The sequence below is a fragment of the Arvicola amphibius genome, chromosome 14 (assembly GCF_903992535.2).
Source record: "Arvicola amphibius chromosome 14, mArvAmp1.2, whole genome shotgun sequence".
NCBI lineage: Eukaryota > Metazoa > Chordata > Mammalia > Rodentia > Cricetidae > Arvicola > Arvicola amphibius.
Window position 1 is genome coordinate 48,095,504 of NC_052060.1, and position 22,322 is coordinate 48,117,825.

Sequence of the window (22,322 nt, forward strand, 5' to 3'; positions counted from 1 at the left end):
TATCCATGAATCTTTGTAATGAAGTCCTTCTTTGGATTTGATTTTTTTTTTTAACCTTTTCATTTAAAAGTACATGACCAATTCAATAAAAAGCACAACGGAAATATATTTTTAAAATGAGAGTCTTTCAAACTATTTTTTAAACTGTAATGCAAAGTAAGAAAAATACTTTCTCACCATTTAACACAAAACATATCTGTTTGTGCTAGCTTGTGAAAATATACCCAGTTTCTTACATAGGTATATGTGTATCAAGAGCATGTTTGTAAAATGACAGTTACTCATAGTATTTTAATAGCACATCAAAATACTCTGATATCTTCTGCACCATTCCACTTCATATTGGGAGCACGCTGGCACAAGACAAGAGTACAAAATTCCAAAACAATAAAATGATGGATCTTTTGAGAAATGGAAGTGTTATTAGTGATTTGATCATCAAACACTGTATATATGTGCCAAATTATCAGAATGTACCCCATAAACATGTACAAATATGTCCCAACAGACATAAAGCCAAAGTAAATGCTATCTCTGAGATATTAAACTTATTTCAGAATCAACTGGGCTGACCCGACTGGAACTCGTTGACTTTGATCCTCTCTCTGAGAAAACAGTTGAATTATTTTAAAATAATTCACTTGTTGGCAGGGTAAGAACAAATCTGTTTTTCTTTCCTCGCTAGAAACTAGAGCAAAGCTATGAATGAACCAGAAAAATAAGCATGAAGCTCTTAGTGTGGTGGCAGCAACGTCACCAGCTTTAGTGCTGTGTGCCACACGGCCCAGTGACCTGCACAGTCAGGTTCTGCAGCTCTTCGACCTACATTGCTGCTTTCACAGGTGAAGCAAAGAACCACCAGCCATGCCCTAATTCCAAAGGACTTTCAAATCTTCATTAGGAATCTCTTACAACTGTCAAATACAATGGATTCTACTTTATTTTATTTTTTGGTTTTTTGAGACAGGGTTTCCCTGTAGTTTCTAGAGCCTGTCCTGGAACTAGCTCTTGTAGACCAGGCTGGCCTCGAACTCAGAGATCCGCCTGGCTCTGCCTCCCGAGTGCTGGGATTAAAGGCATGCGCCACCACCGCCCGGCTTACAGTTGATTCTAAAGCGGTTTCTTTTTGTGTGTTTTTTTTTTTTTTTCAATGACGTACTTCCAGGTACAATATATTAAAAACGTAAGAGCCTGGGAATTAGATTTTTTTTTTAACTCTACAACATAATGTAAACTAATTAGCATTCATCAGTAAAAAAAACACTAAGTGCTTATTTTTAGGTCCTTGGACTAAGGTAACAGAATTATCTCAAAAGTACTTTCTAATTTGAGCTAAGGGTCATGATGTAATTCAATTGACAAGTCACAACAGAAAAATATTTGGTAATACTGTTTTATGTTATATGATATTTACCAGGTTACAATATTTCTCATATTAAATTACCTATGGTTTTTACAAAAATATTATGTTTTAAACACTAAGCATACGGGTCATGATTACAGTTGCTTGTTGTTGCCTGATTTGATTAGTCTCTAAGACTCACTGGCGAAGGATTCTATCGCCCTCTTGTGGTCACTTTCATGCACTGTTTCCTGCAGGGATTCTTGAACTATTATAACCATCAACTGTCTTCTATCTGCACTTCAGTTCCCACCTCAGGAATTTAGTGCTTTTTATTTTATAAGGCAATGTCCTGTCACCTTCCAATTACATCAAAGCCATGGTTTTTTTTTAAATTGTTTTTGGCATTAAATACACATATATAGTAACTACAGAGAGTCCCCGTCATCAGACAAGGTCTGAAATAAATGGAAATAACACCGTATGGCTATGCCTTATCACATTTTCCTCCCAAAGGAATGGCTTCTGCCATCCCCACGGCCCACAAGTATCAGCAGCCAGCATTAATCCGAGCATTTAGTTTTTAGGAATAATACAGCAGTCTAACTTCTGTTAAAGACGTCTGAATCACATGCAATCACCTAGCCTCTTTCTATCACAACACAGCTACAGCCAGCTCTCCGTGCTGAAGTTTCTGTACTGGCAAGTTCAGCCAACAATGGATAGAAAATGTCTGTGGAGAAGAAGAAGTATGGGCTAACCATCGACATCGTATTTCCTAAACAATACAGTGCAGCAGCGCTTACGCATTACTTACACTACGTTGAGTAGGTAACCTAGGAACAGGCTAACGCAGAAGGGTATGTGTATACTTTGGGGACTCACTGAGTGAAGCACGAACATGGTGGAGGACTACTGACTCGACTATGGCCAACTTAATTAGTGGCTACACCACTAACAAAAACAGTGTGCCCATCCATAGCAACTCACTAAATGTGACCAGCTTCCCAGGAAGGGGTGGGTGGGGCCTCATGAGCCTCCTTCAACCAGTCCAGAATAGGGAGGGACCCAATCTAGTGTCAGTCTTGTGCATGTAACTCTGGAATTGCTCTTGGTTAATGGGAAAAGCAGGGAGGACATTAAAGATCTGGAACAGGTAAAGAGTTTCTGAATAGGACTCTGGCTGTTTAGAAACTAAGGCCAACAACTGACATATGGGATTCTGTGAAATTAAAAGGCTTTTCTATATTAAAGGAAATGGTCAATCAAGTAAAGGGGCCCCTACAGAACGGGAAAACACTTTTAGGGGGATATATGTAATAGAATATATCTAGAGCAGACAAAGAACTAAAAAAACTAAACATCAAATAAACAAATAACCCACCCTCCAAATGGGCATTAGAACTTCTCAGAGTTGTTTGCGAGAAGAAATACAAATGGCTAATAAGGTGTTCAACATGATTGGCCATCAGGGAATGCTAATATTACGCCATTTTCAATAAGGGATTTGTGCATCTGCAAGTGAGCCTTTGCTCAATCTTCCAGGCATACTGAGGGGCAAAAATGTTTGTAGCTTCTCCACAGAATCAACAGCACGTTACAAAGTACGTAAGTGGCAACACAATTGTGAATGTCTGAGACATGGCAACAGCTCTCGTGGCAAAAGAGAAAAATGCTTGATAAACAGCAGAACAGACAGCCAGCTCACATTAGTTACTGTGAGAATTAGGAGTGGGATCCAAAGTTCACAATATGCTACTGATGACTGAGTGGATGTGCCGTTCCCCAGGGTAGGAAATCACACTTTCAGACACACTGCATTTGAAACGTTATCACAGCACAGCAAACATGTCAATGGGCTTAGGATACTGGAGATCATCAGATCAAGATTGTAAGTAATGGCCAGGTAGTAAAAAGAACTTATGTGACACCATTATCCAGGAGAAGGGAAAAACCAAGAAGGTGTGAAGCTGAATTGGGGCTGGCAACATTTTTGTGTAGTTTCACCCTTCATTTAACAGAAGGGGTGTGTGTATGAGAGAGAGAGAGAGAGAGAGAGAGAGAGAGAGAGAGAGAGAGAGAGAGAGAGAGAGAGAGAGACAGAGACAGAGAGAGAGACAGAGAGACAGAGACAGAGAGAGAGAGAGAGAGACAGAGGTGGGGGAACTTGCTGAGCAGACCAGGTGGGCAGGCTGGCAGGTGTTAGGGACCTTCCTGTTCAGTTCCCTGATGTTGGCATTACAAGCACACAGAACTATGCGGGTTTTGTCTACATGAGTTCTGGATCAGGTCTCCTGGCTGATGTGGTAAGGACCTGACTAAGTTACGTCCTTACTCCCAACAGAGCTACTTCTGCGATATAACCATAAATGCTGCTTATGTTGGAGAAACAGTAAGTGGTTTGGACTTCCTGCATTTTATGTATCAGAAGACTAAAAGGTCAGAGAGGTGGGTGATTTCAGAGTTCTGACTGAGAACTGAGCTTTCTCACCAAGTCTGAGGGTGCTGGGTGTTAAGGATGTAAACGCCCTATTTACAGTGATTTGCCCTTGTGCTCCGTACTTCTCCAGAACCAGCAAAGGCAAGCGCATGAGGCACAGAGGATGACAGCGAGGCACTCTGAGAGCGAAGCAACCACTGACTTTCCTTATAGTTCTGCATGGCTGAGAACGGTTTTCACTAGGAAAGTCTAGTATACATGCTAGACCACATTTTCATAATTTCAAAGAAAAGCCACAAGTAAGATTTAAAAAAACAATACCTGCTTGGTTTGGACGCTGCCAGCTTGGTGACTTGACAGCGCCGGTGGATCCTACAGGCTTGAAGGCAGCAGTCGTCTTGAGGCCAGCCACGCCTGGCCTGCTTGAACCTGGGGTCTCTAGGCTCTCAGACTTGCTCAGAGGTGAAGCTCCGGGTGCTGCCGACTGCTGAGAAGGCTCCTGAGTGCTACTGTAGGGAAGGGAAGGAGACAGCTGTGGTGAGGGGGCAGCAATCTAATTTAGCAACGATTCTCTTTTTTCCCCCCAGATCTACTAGAGCTTTAAGAAAAACAAAATACTGATGAGCTTTTATTTTTAAAAAAGAGAACCTGAAAGTGAATGGAACACACGTGACGTTAAAGTGGAGAGGGGACACTGGTGGTGGAAAGTGTCAGTGGGGAGACGGAAAAGAGCAAAGAGGGAAACCAACAAAAGCCACGTCTAAATGAAGCTACCAGAAAGAAGCCCAGTGCTTTACATGCAAATAATACAAAAATAATTCTGAAATCACGAAGGGCTTCTCCTTGTCAAGAAGGAAAAGAAGCAGGTAACATTTGTTCTGAATGTTGGAAATTATTTAACAAGTCTACAACAAGAAATTGTACTACTGAAAATTATATAAGCAATCCTTGCAATAGTGGATTCCCCTCTATTCCTATCAACACCTTAATTTAGAGGATCATGTAGCTTTTATTACCAAAGCATTTGAAACTCATAATCATACATGTATATTCAGAGTAATAATTTAAAGAGCCCAAAACAATAAAATCCAAGCTTTGGAATCACGCAGTAATGTCAAAGTGGTTATTTTTCTAGACTGTAGCATATAATAAGAGCAATAACAACAATAATAAACTTCCTATTTTTTATACATGACTATTTTTATACATTATATGTTTTAATACAGACAGCTTAAATAATTCTATGCACAGACATTTAATTTTTTCAATAACTGAAATAAACAGCTAGAGGAAGAGACTACCCAAAATAAGATTCTTTATAAATGACCTCAGTAAAATACATTATACAATGTATGATATAAATGACTTCAGTAAAATACATTATACAATGTATGATTACTTCAGTTACATCTCAGAGTCACTGCTCACTCCATTACCAAATGACTGAGAGTACCTACTTCCCTAAAGCCTGTTGAAGCTCAGTTAACTTTTAGCATGAGAGATATGTGACTGCCTAGCCTAGCCTTAGGAAGGTCTATTTGTAAAGCTTTAGCTAGCATGTGGGAATTTGGTTGTGCAAACTGTACCCTACAATGGTTATAAAACTATCTGTAAATGATGAGTGTCTCACTATCTGAAACTGTGTAAGCAATATGGCTTATGCGGATACCTGTTTTCATTTCAAGTCTAGAATTTTGGCACCATCTGGAGACAGAGACTAATGTAATATGCCCCAATAACACCTTTCCTCCATCTCTAATGGGCTTCCATAGCAGACACGACTGTGCACATGTGCTATGACCCCTGCTCCAGGAATAAAACTTGTTCATGTGAGCCCACTAGGAAAGGATCCCTGCAGGCTCAGGTTTCATCCCAGAACCCTATTTCTTTTGCTCCTTCCTTCCTTCCTTCCTTCCTTCCTTCCTTCCTTCCTTCCTTCCTTCCTTCCTTTCTCCCCTCCCTCCCTCCCCCCTCCCTCCCTCCCTCTCTCTCTCTCTGTCATGTGAATGACTGCATACAAATCATGTGGGTCCCTATAGTGAAATAAAAACCTAGGTGTAGTCCAGAATACTTGACCATTTTGAGAAATCATAGAATACTTGAATTTTATTGAAATATTCCTTATTTTTATTTTCTCAAATTTAAGTTTAATACTGCCATCATCTTCTATGATTCCTTATTTGTTTAGTGAGAAGTTAAAACCTGCTAGATGATAAAAAATACTATACAATAAAAAATTTAAGAATTTTAATAATTCTTATAAATAGTAAAAAAGTGCCACTTATTATGAATGTTGAACACACATTAAAGTCAACACAAAAACATTAATGGAAAAAGTTCAAAGATTACTGAATAGTGGATAAATGAACATCTTTTAAAGGCTTTGGGATAGGCCATTATTTTACTTCCAGAGACTACTATCTATCTAAACTTTAAATAAGGCAATTTACACATGGTGATAGAAAGCCCAGGCAGCTCAAACAGAATAGTTAAATATAAAGTGTTCAGCCTATTTAGGGCATAGAATGTGAGCTTAACATATGAAAGGCTAATAAACATATCCAAATCATGAAAAAACTATATTCAATATATTTTAATCGTTGCCAATAAATTAGCTTTAAAATACTGTAGAAAGAAGCGGCAGGGCTGTGTCCCGCCACCCGGCTAGCTTTACCCGAAATAATTACACGGAAACTGTATTCTTTTAAACACTGCCTGGCCCATTATCTGTAGCCTCTTATTGGCTAATTCTCACATCTTCATTTAACTCATATTTTGTAATCCGTGTAGCACCACGAGGTGTGGCTTACCAGGAGAGATCTTAACCTGCGTCCATCTCAGAGAGGAGAATCATGGCGACTCACTATGGCTACTGCCTGAAGCGTCTCCCCACTGCCTGCTACCCCTTTTCCCACAATTCTGTTCTGTCTACTCCGCCTACCTAATTTTCTGTCTCTTAAAGGGCCAAGGCAGTTTTCTTTATTAATTAACCAATGAAAGTAACATAGACAGATAACTTTCCTTATTTTGGGTAAAGCTAGCCGGGTGGCAGGACACAGCCCTGCTGCTCCCTTCTACAAAATACTATACACAGGTTTTATTCTGTGATTAAATTACTCACATGTATCATAAAAATAATGAGCTAGATAACTGAAACTCTTCAAAAGGAGCTTATATCCAAAATGAAATTCAGAAATACTGAAGTCCAAACCATTACCATATTATCATCCGAAGAAATTAAAATTTACCTCTAGGATACCTGCCAAACCTGTGAGGCAGTAAACTGGACGACAGGAATCCAATGCCAAGGCTAGTGAGTCTGGCTGTCAGAAGGGGCAATACTAGATGGCCCACGGTATGGAAAGACCTTGAGTGGCCTTGGCAACCTTGTACATCTGTGTGGCTGGCGATACACGGTTATCTGTTGTGTGCTACTCATAAATACAGTCTGCAGCAAGATGGATGCAGCTCAACAAAGGAAGCAATCCTAACATGAAAAAACACTCAAAGCACAAACCCTGTGCCTTGCAAAGTGACAGTCCTGTCAACTGAGAGGTACTCGGGCAGACGATGGAAACACTGAAGTGGGCATGGTCACTAACAGAGTGGAGAGCTGAGTTACAATTCAGCATGTTGGTCAAAGTCTGTAAGACACAGCTATAATTTATATGCCTAAATCAGCTCCCCCGCTGCTGTGTTACAGAAACTATGGACTCTGGATAGCCTTATTCTCTGTACTACATTTATTTCTTCCCCACCCAGACTTTGTACAGCAGGTACCCCTCTCCACCTTCTTTTGTAAGCACCCAAATTCTACATCTAGTAAACAGAAGGAATGATATCCACCTAGCACTGGGCTCTATAGCAGGTGGTTATAATATAGCATTTTATATTTAACTATTCAAGCTTCTAAAAGTAAAACTACTACAGCTATAGTCATGTGATAAAAGTCAGGATTCCACTATAGTTCAAACATTCATAACTTCATACCAAACATCAAATTTGCTAGTAAAAGATATCACAGAGGATTAAAAGGTGAGTTGATAAGCAAATAAAATAGCATGCATGTACACTAAAATGCATTACACTGAAATTGCAACTAACTCAAATTGGAAAAGCAGTTCTATGATTTTCTCATATGGCCTGTTACCATAGTTAATACGTTGTTAGAGGAAGCAAACCTCCACATGCCATGTGCCATGTTCCTTCCCATAGTACCTGCTTTTCTTAACATGGATAGAGCCACTTGACTTTTCGGAGAACTGAAGACAGGAAAAGGCTAGAGGCTTGGAAACAGTGCTGATGCAAAGTGAATTCATTAGGGACTGGGAGTTTTCAGGGCCGGAGAGCCTGGCAAGCATTCAGAGAAGGACTTCAGTGAAAACACGCAGTATCCACAGAAGCAAGTGGGTTTTCAGTCTTTGATCTGAAATATTTCCTTTAAGAATGAGAGAGAAATAGGGAGGAGGAAGAGAGGAAAGCAATGCAAAGCAGTGGAGAAGCATGAATAGAAATATTATGAATTCATTATATTATTTTACTCATTGAAATAAAGTTCATGAAATTTGGCTGGCCGTGGTGGCACACACCTTTAATCCCAGTACTTAGGAAGTAGAGTCAGGTGGATCTTTGTGAGTTTGAGGCCATCTGGTAGACATAGTGAGTTCCAGGATGGCTAGGACTATACAGAGAGACTTTGTTTTAAAAAAAAAAAAGTTGAAATTTTCACTACAGTCATGCAAGGCTGACTTTCAAAAGCATTTAAACCAATAAATGTGATAGGAGTAACAATGAAACAAAGATCACAGAAGGGCTGCTTCCGAGAGCAATTCGGCTTCAGTTCACCAGTGCTGTGGAATAAGATAGCCTCAGCAGACATGTGATTTCTTTCTAACTCCGCCTCAACCACAAATGAAAGCTATGCAGCTCTAAAGTCTGTAAGACTTTCCATCATAGTGGGCACACCTGAAAGATACGCATAAGTGGTAGCCGTGCAAAGAGAGACAGGGGTCAACTAAAGAACATTCTCCAGTCCCATGGATTTACCCACAACCTATATGAAATGCTCACCACACGAGGGGGAGCTCATTACAGAATCCTACATCGGGACGGGGTCTGTTCTCTCCTGCCAGAGCCTGGAGGTGGTTGGGACCACAGAGACACAACACTCACAGTTCTACCTGGTTTTGGCAGCAAGAGCAGCAGACACAGTGGCAGCCGCACCACTGACAACTGCAGCACTGTATCTAGCAGGAGGGGAGAAGGCAGAAAAGGCTCCAGAACCTTCTACAGTCCTTGTAGAGCTGCTTACACTGATAGGGAAAGAAAGACAAGAGGAAGAGGAAATGAAAGTAAGAAAAGGCAGCAGAATAAACACAACTTAGCACCCACTCTAGATCAGTATTAGACATAAAAGTGAACCATTCATTTAAAAGTGTGACGGGTGTTTAGGCACTTACTCATTGGGTCCCCAATTCCAGACATTTAAACTAAATGTGTGAGCCTTCCTACGATAGACTGTTTGTCACCAAGCACTCTAAAATGTCAATTATGCCCCCTCCTATGATAAGTCCATTGATATTATATATCACATATTGGAAGAGTGACACATATACAACAAAGCAGAAACTGAATCTGAAAATAAAGACCGGGTTTCTATGAGAAGAGATAAGGAGATTTTCCTAAACAGGCTTTACATGAGAAGTCTTGTCTCGGAGTAGATGTACATCAAGGACATGGCATTTTAATGAGATGTGTTTTTAGAAGCAGAACTGCCTACACGTTCAGAAGCAGCAGCATTTATTAACATGAACAAGACATAACTTTAAAATAATCTAAGTTGAATTATTCCGGATGGTAAGGATTGTTTCAAAAATAAAAAGTAATTACAAGAATATAAATAATACACAATAATATAAATAATATAAATTACAAGAAAATAAATAACAAAATATCACCTTCTTTGCAATGTTCTCCGTTTCTATTTTGAGTTAGCTCTGTAACATTTTTAAATGAGATCAAATTTCATATTCAGAAGAGACCTTAAGACTTAAAGTATTTATTTTTTTCAAGCAATAAAATATATGGTCAGGAATTTACATTCCAGCAATAGGAATGTACTCCTAAAATTGGTTATCAAATTTTAATTAAGGTTTTTTTTTTTATTTTAAACTAAACAGGATAGTCTAAAAAAACATGGTGTGGGATTTCCCTCTTCCTCTTTGGGTTTAAGTTACTCATAACATTACTAGAACACTCTAACTACTTTTGTTTTAGAAGTTTGTGCCACAATGACCACCTCCAACACATCATGAACCAAAGCCAACACAGGCTACAGCTGTAGAAACTGTGAGGGAGAGCCTAGTCTACAATCTCTTCTAAAGAGTTTGGGAAGCACCCAACTCCACAGACATAACTTTATAAACCACTGGGAAAAAAGTGAAGAAACTACAAGTCAGTTTAACATATTGTATAGAAACGTGATGTACACATTTGTAAGTAATCCATGAAAAGGAACTGTGTGGCTAAGCTTGAACAACTTCTACGAATTGTTAGAAAAAGAAGAATGGGGCCAGGACAGAGAAAATAAAGATGCTCTTTATGCAGAATGACAAAGCGTGCTAAGATGAACAGTTACCTAGTGATTTGATGTTTGTTTGGGTTTCTGAATCACTCTTTCTTAGAGTCAGCAGTTGCCACTGGGGAAAAGTGAGGGTGAGTAATAAATAGAAACATGGTATAAAATAGTCAGCTAAAAATACATCAGCTAGCCCATCCCGTAGTTGGGAGAAAAGGAAACTAATGAAGTTCCTCTATCCAATGATAAAAGGAATAATATGAAAGAATTAGCAACGTCTTACAGGTAGCATCTTTCACCTCTATACTCTGAGAACATGTCTGGGATGTTTGAAACCTGTCTCTCTTCTTTTAGAGGTATATTATTGAATTTAAGAACAGACTTAAGCCAAACTCAGTTCATTTAGCAAATCACGAAGTGCATAAACAAGACACAGATTTTTCTCATTCTGTATTAGAAGTTAAAAACCAAACCAAAGCACACAAAGAATACTGACATCGGCTCCTTGATCCACGATCATGCTCTCATTTTCAGTGAGTTTAGTATTTAGATTTATCACCAGCATTGAAATGGACACAACTGAGAAGAAGAGAACTCTACCTAGAGTGAGTGGTTGCTACTTTACAAAGTGTGGCTATTTGATTACGAATATTTAACACCTGGGGAGCTGCAGGTGGGTGAGGTCCGCTCTTAAGTGGGTCTTCCAGAGAACTGTCAAACCTAGGTTTTCAGAAGTGAAAAAGGACAAGGCAAAGGAAAGATTAATGAAAAGTTGAGACCATGTTCACCATGCATATCGTTATTTAAATGTCAGTTATTTCATATCTGGGCTACTGCAGTTCAGTGGTTCTTAACCTGTGGGCCGTGACCTCTTTGGGGTCACATGTAAGATATTTTGCATATCAGATATTTACATTATAATCTATAACAGCGGCAACATTACAGTTATGAAGTATCAATGAAATAATTTTATGGTTGGGGGTCACTAATATATGAGGAACTATATTAAAGTGTTGTAGCGTTAGGAAGGTTGAGAAACACTGCTGTAGTTGGCTCTTACTGTCTAGGTCTGTGTCTACAAATCAAAACAAATACTGTCTCGGACACCAAATATCGACTGCTCTTCTCCCAAATCATTCAGCACGGCTACAGTCACGTGATAAAAAGTTATGCTTAAAAGGGAAATGTAAGTGGAAATTCCCATTCGGTGACCACGCAGTTTTTGAATTATATAAGAAAACTTAAGTTCCAAGAACTTATTAACTTATTCCTAGAACTGCACACAGAGTAAAAGTCAAATGGATTTGGACCAAGTCTGCCCTTACTATTTCCATTGGCTTGGGTAATATACAAGAAAAGAGAAAGCAGGAATAAGTAAAGCATTTTTTATAGATCTCAAATCATATGGATGGTATTCATCTTGATGTATATAAAGAAAGCAGTTTATCCAATTATACAGCCAACAGTTGCAAGCAGCTTGGTGCTTTTTGCTTAATTAAAATTTCAGAGGTTAAGAGCACTGGCTGCTCTTTCAGAGGTCAAGCTCAATTCCCAGCAAACACATGGTAGCTTACAACCATCTATAATGAGATATGATGCCCTCTTCTGGCCTATAGGGACATATGCAGGTAGAATATTGTATACATAATAAATAAATCTTTTTAAAAAATTTATAACACTTGTATACAAGTTACTCTTGATATTCTCAAGTCCACAATCCCCTTTAACTATTAGTTTCATATAAATATATAATATAAAGATGGTCTTTGATCAAAGTCATCCCTTACCTGCTTTATCTGCCCTCACCAAATTCCTCCCTAATCTCTCTCCTACCCTCATGTTTTGTTGTTGTAGCGTTTTTCATTGAGTTTTTAAAATTACTACAGATAACAAAATTAAATTTAGAAAAGATATTACCAAGTAAAGAGAAGGCTAAAACAACAAAGTATTGGTTTCAAAGCAAGCAAGCAAGCACCAAATCTAACACTGGAAGGAATTAAACAAGAAAAAGACAAAATTACCTGTTTTCTTAAAATTCCATATATGGAAAAATGGAATAGGCCAGCTATATTACACTGATTCTTCCATGGAAAATGTAATATTAAGGTAAAGAACTAGAAAAGGAGAACTTATAGTATCATTTTTCATTTAGAATTGGTCATCTTTTTACTAAAGTGCTGAAAACCTAGAAACAACTTAAGGACATGCCATTTAAAAATAAAGTGTCATGAGAGGTACAGGAAAAGATAAAGAAATTATACAAGTTAGTAAACTACAGCACAAAATACAGGACAAAAATAGCCACCATCTCCTTTTGCAAGGTTACAAACAAAGAATGATTTTCATACTTTTTGGGGGAGTGAGGACTTTGGACACAGGGTTTCTCTGTAGCTTTGGAGCCTGTCCTGGAACTAACTCTTGGAGACCAGACAGGCCTCGAACTCACAGAGATCCTCCTGCCTCTGCCTTCTGAGTGCTAGGATTAAAGGCATGCACCACCAAACATTTTTTTTTTCAAAATTAAGGACATTTCTCAAGACTTCACAAATCAAGAGTTCATGGCATTCATATTTTGACATGTATACATAAAGTTTATTGGGATACCATTAAGTTCATTCACTTATGCATGTTATGGATGTCTGGCTATTTCATACTCTGTGGAGAGTTGAGAAATTATGGCACACTATATTACACAGAAAACTCAAAGTGTTTGTGATCTGGACATTTATTAAGTCAAAAAAAGAAAAAAAGAGATGCTGAGCTTTGTCCCAGAAAAAGAGAATAGCACTTAGCTATCAGATTGCCCTTTTAAAGTGCAAACTTTAACATGTGTTGTTTAAATCTTCCATCACTGAGCTGAGGATAGCTGACCATGCTAGCTGTTCTCCGGGGTTCTCATTTCTCATTGAGCACTGCCTCCATCCCTCCCTCCCTTTCCCTCTCTCTCCATTTCTTCTTGAAACAGACCAAATTCTACTACTGTCTGCTACTGTTTTCCGATGCCTCTCTGTATCACACCTCTCTGGGTTAATCGCCAAGCCTCCGTTAAACTCAGTCTAAGGCCCTCCTCTGTGATGCTGTCACTGCTACACTTGTTCACAGCACTCTGTACTTGTCTGCATGTAAGGTGGTGTTGTTATATTGTACTGCTTGTGTGGCCAATTTGTTTAAAGTCAGACTCCCTCAACAAACAAAAATTTTCCTAAACTGAGAACCCGTGATATTTATCCATATAAAATGAAGTATAGTACTTAGAATAAACAATTAAATACTTACCAACAGAATAAATGAAAGTTCCTGTTTTCAAATACAGAACTCATAATATGTGTATTTGTCCTAGAGCATTTGTCCCTCTAACGACATGTTACACTCCAGAGCTAATCAAATGTTACTGCCTAGGGAAAGATACATGATCAAAGAAATGACTAGGATTTGAACACATAGAATGTATTCTATACTATAATAAGCCCTTCAGTTTTAGGAGACCTATAACTAATTCTCATTATTTATATGCCAACTAACAAAAGGAGTTTACTTTTTAAAGAGTGGGTTGAAGAATTCTTCTCCTGCTTCTAGGAGCTATGCTGATGAAATATTTGAGGATTAAAATTTATAAAATATATATGATATTTTAAAAGCCAGATTTCTGAGGTTATGAACAATGTACTTGGGAAGTTTTCTATCTATTATTTCTCCAGCCTCCATACAGGACTCGTGGGGATTTTTAAATTACTGCACTTAATATGGAGTAGACATCAGCATGTATTCTCTCTCTGACATTTCCCTAAAATTCATTCCTTAGAGTTGATTTATAGCAGACTTAGAGTGGTCAAGCTTTCTGCCTTATCTACTGCTTAAATGAGTACTGGTTCCCACCAGGGGACTGGCCGCTCCTGCCCCCAGACACATCTGCAGGAACGAGCTTGCAGCCTTAGGCCGCTTTTCTCAGTTACTTGCAGACTCCGTGTTTCTTTGCAACCAGGCTTAAGTGTCTCCATTAGCAGCCATGCTAATACTCTATGAGGCAAATCGGTCACGACCACCTTTACCACTCTGCAGACCAAAGGAGAAGAAAGCTTTCTGGCCTCCAGCCTGCACAGCTGTCTAGTAACCTTAGGCTGTGCTCTCCAGCTCCTTCCTTTCTCTCAAGCACAGTCCCTGAACTCTCCTCCTACATCAGGCGTGTCTAAATGCCATGGGGTCTTTGAAAGAAATCATCATCATCAACAACAAACTACCTTTATCTCCTATCTTCCATACACCTTTACAGTCAAACAAAATAACTGTCTGCTCACCACTTGTCACACTTATGCCCCAATAAAACCATGTCCTTGCCAGGGCCACTAAGTTCATTAGAGCTAAGGTGGATTAACAACTAGGATTTACCAGGCTGGTGGGTAGTGGCGTACACCTTTCCCAGCACTTGGAAGGCAGAGGTAGGTAAACCTCGTTCAAGGCCATCCTAGTCTACAGAACAAGTCCCAGGACAGCTTGGGCTACACAGAGACAGTTTTGGGAAAACAAATCAACAAAAAAGTGTATTTATCATATTTTTATTGTAGTTAAAAACTACAAAACGTATGTGTGCTTTCATCATTTTAATGTATAGTTCAATATTGTTAAATAAATAACATTATGAAACGACCCCAAAATGTTTCCGTTTTGGAGGTCTGAAGTGCTAACCCAGTCTACAATTCTAAGTTGTTTGCATGAGTTTGGCATTGCTTTTACCTTACACAGGAGAATCATCAATTTACCTAGTCTCGGTATCTGATCTAACTGACCAATTCATCTCTTCCGGTAAGCAGTGCCATGACCCCATTATCTGTCATACTCCAGTATTTCACTTCCTACTCTCGAGGTCACTGTTATGGCAATATAATTTGGAGAATGACATTATTTTCTTTCAATATAACATCTCTATCTTAGTGATCTGTCATCAGCAGCCTATTTTGTGAGTTCACTTCTAAATCGTGTACCTGATTTCAAAATTAAATTAACTTTTTTTCAAATAAACTCTTAAGACTGCCCCCAAAGTATGTAATCCGATTTGATGGCCATCTCTTATCAGAAACCTGGAAGGAAACCTGTACATACACTACCTCCACCATGACCTCAAGTTCCGTACATGTGCCTATTAGACTACCTTGAAATTGCATCTTGAATCCACCCTCCTGTTCCACACCATATCCATCATCCTTTCTCCATATAGACTAAGCACTTTTATCAGTAGTGGAACAATTAACTACTTTCTTTCTTACTTTACTCTTACCAAATTCTGCCCAATCTAGTCTTGTCTTGGTTTAGTCAAAGTGTCTTAGTTTTTTTTTTTTTCCCCATATCATTCTTTGTATTAAAAACTTCAGAGAAAAAAAAAAAACTTCAGAGGACACTTGCTGTACTTAGGACAATATCCAAAACCCTTTGCAGGCTCTACAATTAACCAAGAGAACTTGGGATCTCTCTCAAGTATCTTTGTAAACTACCTTATCCTTTATTTGTTATACTCCACTCACACCACAGCATTTAATGTTCTGGAAGTAATTTTTCCATAATTCATGATCTTATTAACTTGTAATATTAATTTCATTTCAAACGACTATTAAGATTTTAATAAGACAAGAACATGTTTTCTCATTATTTCATATGTAGAAGTTGCATAATACTTCCAGTAAATGTACAATATAAGTCCTAAAATTATCTATAGAAATTTTCTGAACTATTTCATTTAGTATAGTTACTAAATTAGTTATAATAAAAGCATCCACTAGCTGTAATGGATGGAGGAAAGAAAGTAAACTACAGGATGCTAAAGAGCTCCATTAGTAACATGCTAATTTCACCCATGCAGACTTTAAGAAATTCTATGCAAATTATACAAGAATGAATTCCCCACAAAAGCAAACCTTTCTTTTCTTGAAATTATAACCACATCATTTTCACTTCCTCTTCCCAAGGTCTTCCACGTGACTCTCCTTGCTCTTTGGCAAACTCATGGCCTCTCCTTTCATGAACTGTTTTTACATGGACATATGTATATTCATATATTTATTCTGAAAAGAACATTCTACTCCAGCTGTATAATGTTACATATGTGTAGTATGTTCTAAGGAGTGACCATTAGTGTGCTCGCCCTTGGGGAAGACTATTTCTCCTTCTCTCAGCATTCTTTAGTTGCCTGTAGTTCTTATGTAGTGGTCTGTAGACCCTGTAGTGTGCAGTTGAGGTCTCCTGAGATTTCCCCCATACTTGTTTGCATATCTCTTGTTTTTGTCCTTGTTCAACTCATGTTTATTAAGTCATGTTGATGAAACTTCTGGTTGTAGCTTCTGACATTCCTAGAAAACACAATTGTACAGCAAACTCACTGTTCCTAAAAATATCTAGAGTACATGAGGTTGATGTGTCAATAAACATACAAAATCAAAATGGAATTTCCCATCTGAGCTGACAGTGCTCCTTCCAAGAATCAAAGACCATCTAACAAAAACTCAAACATCGGGCACAAGAAGCCTTCTTTTGAGTTGTTGGTCAGGGATGTTTGTTCAAGACATTCCCAAACCATTATAGGCTATTGCTTTGGGCCTTCATTGCCCAAGAGAGGTAGAAGGTAAGTTCCTATTGCTGATTACATTATGCACTTCAGAAACAGCGCCCAGAGTCCACTGAACTGAAAACTGACCTGAATACTTCTTGCCTGAAGACAAGCTTTCATGTCACCAGAAGGTCCCATGAAAGCTATCAATGGGGAGAAGCAACCAACTATTCTATTTAGCTATGATGTCTATGAATCATAACAATGACCAGCATGGCTGGACAACCCTAAGAGTATAGTAGTGGCACACATACCTTAGTGGTAACTGTTGTGTAATATTTTCCTCTGGGATCGAAATAATCTATAAGCAGGAAGGTAAACAAATAAAAAACAGCTTCAAGAATGCCCTGAAACTGACCAGATTCACTAGGCCCCTCCTTGCCAGAGTAAGCAATAAAAGCTGAGAGTCCCTCTTGGAGGGGAATAAAAAGAAAAAGCTGACCTGCCAAGACTCAGAGAAGCAGAGCTACACAGAGACCTCTCACAGGAGAAAAGACAAGAGACCTCTCACAGGAGAAAAGCTGTGATGACTCTGAGAGCAGACCAAGTGCCTGGAAGAAATTCACACCAACTGTGGCACCTGAAGAGGACACTCTCCAACCTGTCGAGCTTCCTCCAAGCTGTACTGTGTGCTCCAGGTTTTTAGCTTTTGTGAGCTGTCACCCATGCTTGGATGAGCTTTGGTGATGCAACTGTCTTTGAGTCATTTCTGCTCCTGTAAGGAACGCCTCATCTGTAATCCTCACTGGTTCACCAAGCTGGACTTTGGAGGTGTCCATACTTTGTTCTGTCATGGGTTCCCTATCTGGGATGAGTAGAAGAATGTTCCATCTCACCAGAAAGTTTCGTCACACAACGGTAATCAAAACTGTATTTTTTGAGAAAGCTAACACAGTATGTTGAGTTCCAGTAACAGTGTCCTTCCATATCTACAACAGGCAAGATGACTGACAGAACACCTGTCCTAAGCTGTCCTATTCACCATTCGCTGCATCCACCCATTCATTCAACAGTATTAGATGCATCCTCACCTCATAATATGCCTATCAATGCCTATCCTTGTGCATTCTAATCTAGGTGGGACGTACTGTCTGGAAAAGGTCACCCACTAGAGCCTCTTTCCTCCAGTAAGCCTGAAGGTAGAGTCCCCCTGTGTTTCTCATCTTGCTCATTCTTCACCCCTTTACGTCATTCCTAATCTACCTAATTCCCATCAAGCAAGACCTCACAAATGCTATACCATTCTGTTCTAATCTCTATACCTTTGCCACTGTTGTTTGCACCACTCGGTACTGAACATAAAACTTGATGCTTTTAAGACACTCTTGTTGGTTTCCTGGTTGGCCTTGAGTTTACTCTATGACCAGGTAGGACGTGACTTTCTTGACCCTCCTACCTTCAGCTGTGGAGTTAGTTTCTTATTTGTAAAGAGAGGTTGGACTGTAAAAATAATGTGGGAAAGGAGAGTAGGAAATGATGTTGCATTTAAGAACAATACAATTTAGCTCAGTGAAGGCTGGCAGAATAAGGAGGTAAAAGAGAGAAGGTGGGAAGAGTGCTTAAAAATCCAGATTTGGGGCATATTACACGGAAATTTGGATTGCCCGGCTGTCATATCCCGAGACTGGGGCTTAGTTTTGGGAAAGCATATCCCAGAAGGGAAATAAGGCAAAGAATTTCGTAACCCAGTGTTTCAGGAATTCAACATATTGTCACTGAGGACACTACAGAAAGACTAGAGTGAGGAAGAGAGGAGAGTATTGAGCCAGTCACTAAAGCCAGAGCTAGGGGACCCAGGAATGAGACAACGAGACAGATCAGTTTGGATCTCCAGGAATTCAAAGAACACAAGGAAGACAATGAAGTTTAATGGTGAAAGGGAGAGACCGGTAAGCTGAGTGAGTGGCACAAAAGAAGTACTTCCTAAGTGTTTGCTGGACTTAGCTGTCAAGTGAGGCCAAATTTAAACTAGTTTATGGGTTAGAAGTTAACCTTTCCCTTTTGAGAAAGAATGTCTCTTATTCTATTTTCTTTCCCACTTTTCAGCTTTTGGAAAAAAAAAAAAAGGAGACAAAACTCCTTAGCAATCTTCTGTAAATCACTGAGAAAACTATGGCCACAGAGAACTACTTACAATCAGCATAGTTATGGGCATCAATTCCTTCCAGAGGTAAGTAAATCAAAACCTTTTCACCATGTGCTTCTGAGTTTGGGTTACTTTTGCTCCCTTATCTCTTTCATTAACACAAATTTCACAATCATATTGAAATATTGAAAGCATCACTTCTGTTTCCGCTTCTCCCTTTATGTAACGCCCCAAATTAGTGCCGGTTGGTAGCTTCATTTTGTTGATTTAGGCAGAGGCATGTGCCTGTTGCCTTTGTCAGCAACCTGACACAACCACAAGCAACCTGGGGAGAGGGAGCCTGGATTAAAGAACAGGACTAAAGAACTCATCATGTGTGTGATGAACTGTCTTGATCGAGACTGCTGTGAGAGGGCCCAGCCCTGTGTCTGCTGCATCATGCCTGGGCAGGTGGGTCTGGGCTGTGTAAGAAAGCTAGCTGAGCACAGCCAGCGCACAAGCCAGTAAGCAGAGTTCCTCTATGGTGTCTGCTTCAACTGCTGCCTTGACTTCCTACCACAGTGCCCCCAGTGATTGACTGTGCCCTGGAAAGCATGAGTCAAATAAACCTTTTCCTCCCCAAATTTTCCTTTGACATGGCATCTAGCACAGCAACAGAAAGCAAACTAGAAAAAGGTACGTTTTCTTAATAGTATGTGATATGCTTCGAATTTCTTTTATAAAAGTTATGAATGTTTGATTCCTTTGATACCCTCGATTTCATCACGGCTATCTAAACATGTTCCTTTTCTGTATAAGAGTTTCAAAATACCCATTGTCTAATCAACATATAGAAGCATCTGAAGTTATAAAAAAAAATCTTCCAGTTCATTCTCAGTTTCCTTTTTATGAATTTCTGGGCTACCATCATAAACAATAAAGTGCATGAAAAGATGAAGTTACCTCAAAAGTTCCCCATGGTTATCCACACTTGGCATGTTTGTGCAAAGAAGTGAATCCAGACTCCCAAAGAACGGTTAGCTGCATTTGTGAGACGGGCACCTGTCACTAAGGCAGACATGGGGCGGCTCAACAGACAGCTTTTCAACATCTACTTTTCAGGAAAGTAGAGAAATGCAAGGGAAGGGACAAGCAACGCTAGCTTTAATTTGAAAATCAAGTTCAGGCTGGAGAGATGACTAAGAGGTTAGGAGCACTGGTTGTTCTTCCAGAAGTCCTGAGTTCAATGCCCAGCAGCCACATGGTAGCTCACAACCATCTGTAATGAGATCTGGTGCCTTCTTCTGGTGTGCAAGCAGGCACAACACTATACATGAGAAATAAATCTTTTTTAAAAAAAAAAAAGAAAAGAAAAAATAAAGTCCTTTAAGTAAAGGAAAATTAAGTTGCTTTACTATCCTTCCCTATCACTTTTATTATGTAATATACTAGCTTAACTTCTTTTATAAAAATCATACTACCAATTTTCATGTACTCTGAAATGACAGTGTGGTTGAAATACGTGAGATGAACTAAAAGTAAAAGTGGTCAATTGAAGACTGTCACAGTAAAGCTGTCTATGACCAATGCTTCTTAGTTGTCCAGGTTGTGGACTATGTTAGAAAGACTGGAGGAGTTGTACTTGATATTGTAATTTTGAACAGATAATAACAACACTGTGTTTGCCTCTTTGAAGGTAGGGATAGAAAAACTTAACCCAAGCAGTATCATAGCATAAGGGTTACTGCTCTGTAAGCTTGTCCATGTCCTAAGGCATGGGCGCTTACCATTTTTCTGGACTCTATAGATGAGTCAAATCTACATATCACAAATACTTGTTTTTATTAATAAAAGAGCGTTATAAAAGGCAAAGAATTACTAATATTTTTGCAAAATCCTAACAGTTTTTAGAACTATACAGAGAACAATTTTTACATGAACATACGGGGTACTTAGGAACTGTCTTGTCTCAGATATTTCTAAAGGACTGCTCTCAGAAGCAACTCAAGTGTAATGACCACGTAACTTCAGCAGATGGCGGCATCTGCATTACAGTCACCAACCCGCTGTTGCTATTCCACAGAATAATTTACCAACAGAGCATGAAGGCAGATCAAATACAAATACTCTGTATGTTCAACCCACAAAGACAACTTGTACATGTGCCCAGTTTTGACCTCTGATTCTTTTCCAGATTGTCATACTTTCTGTGTAGGAATGTCTGGGACAGTAGCAGCTGAGGAATTCTAGCTAGGTATTTTCAGAATCATTTTCTAAAATTAGATTGATGTGGAGGTGTTGACATTCTGTCCTTTGGGTTTAAGTGTGATCGTTAACTGATCTCATATTGGACTTAGCATAGAGTAGGGAACCCTGATGGCTCCTTGGCCTTGAGAGGGAGGGAGGGGAGGTATGGGTGGAGGGAAGGGGAGGGAAGGGGGAGAAAGAGGGGAGGGAAGGGGGAGGAGGAGCGGAGGGAGGGGGAAGGAGGAGGGAAGGAGATGGAAATTTTTAAATATAAAAAAAAATAAACCATGAGAAAAAAAAACGTATGCAATTATCTGATAGGAAACAATTCCCATTTCTTCTACAGAATAGTAGTTTGGGGTAACTAGCATGTAGCCTCGTGTGTTTATACTCACACGTATGGGTATACAGGCGTGTGTGTGTGTGTGTGTGTGTGTGCACTTGTGCATGTGGAAGCCAGAAGTCAACATGTGGTGTCTTGTTCTATCACTTTCCACCTAAACTTTAGACAGCCTCTCCATGAACCCAGAGCACACCAATTCAGCAACACCACACCTTTGTCTCCACCTTACTAGCACACACCACAACAGATTGTTTTACCTCTGTTTGGGGAGTTAAACTCAGGTCCTCATGTTTACAAAGCATATAATTTACTGATGGAACCATCTCCCCAGCCCCTGCATGTGTCTTAAATATCTTAATATTTAACAAGAGACCAATGTTTCTGAAATAGAATAATGAAGACATGATATTGGCCAGAAAGTTTTTCCCCCACCTTTTATGTATTTATGTATCCACTTGTGAAGAAATTTAAAAAAAAAAAAAAAACCACCATTAACTTGCAAAAGAATGTATTAGGAAAATTTCCCGCAGTTTGTTTCCAAATTGTCAACAAATAAGTAAATATGTCAGATCTCTGTTCAGTAGTAACTTAGATCCATTCTTCCAGGCAAAAATCCATTCTGATTGTTATAAGCCAGGAGTTCTATGGATATTACTTAGTGTCACAGGCAGCCCTGAGGAAGATATTCAGACTCATTTTTTTGAGTGAATGCA

General features: G+C 39.1%; 1 protein-coding gene across 3 annotated transcripts in view; it reads right to left on the minus strand.

The window, feature by feature from the left end:
- Pdlim5 (PDZ and LIM domain 5) overlaps positions 1-22,322 on the minus strand; it is a 168,146-nt gene that overhangs the window by 38,069 nt on the left and 107,755 nt on the right. For all 3 annotated transcript variants that reach the window (XM_038311021.2, XM_038311018.2, XM_038311019.2), the window contains exon 8: positions 4,104-4,291. In XM_038311021.2, the coding sequence (XP_038166949.1) occupies positions 4,104-4,291 (188 nt within the window). The remainder of the gene's footprint in view (positions 1-4,103; positions 4,292-22,322) is intronic.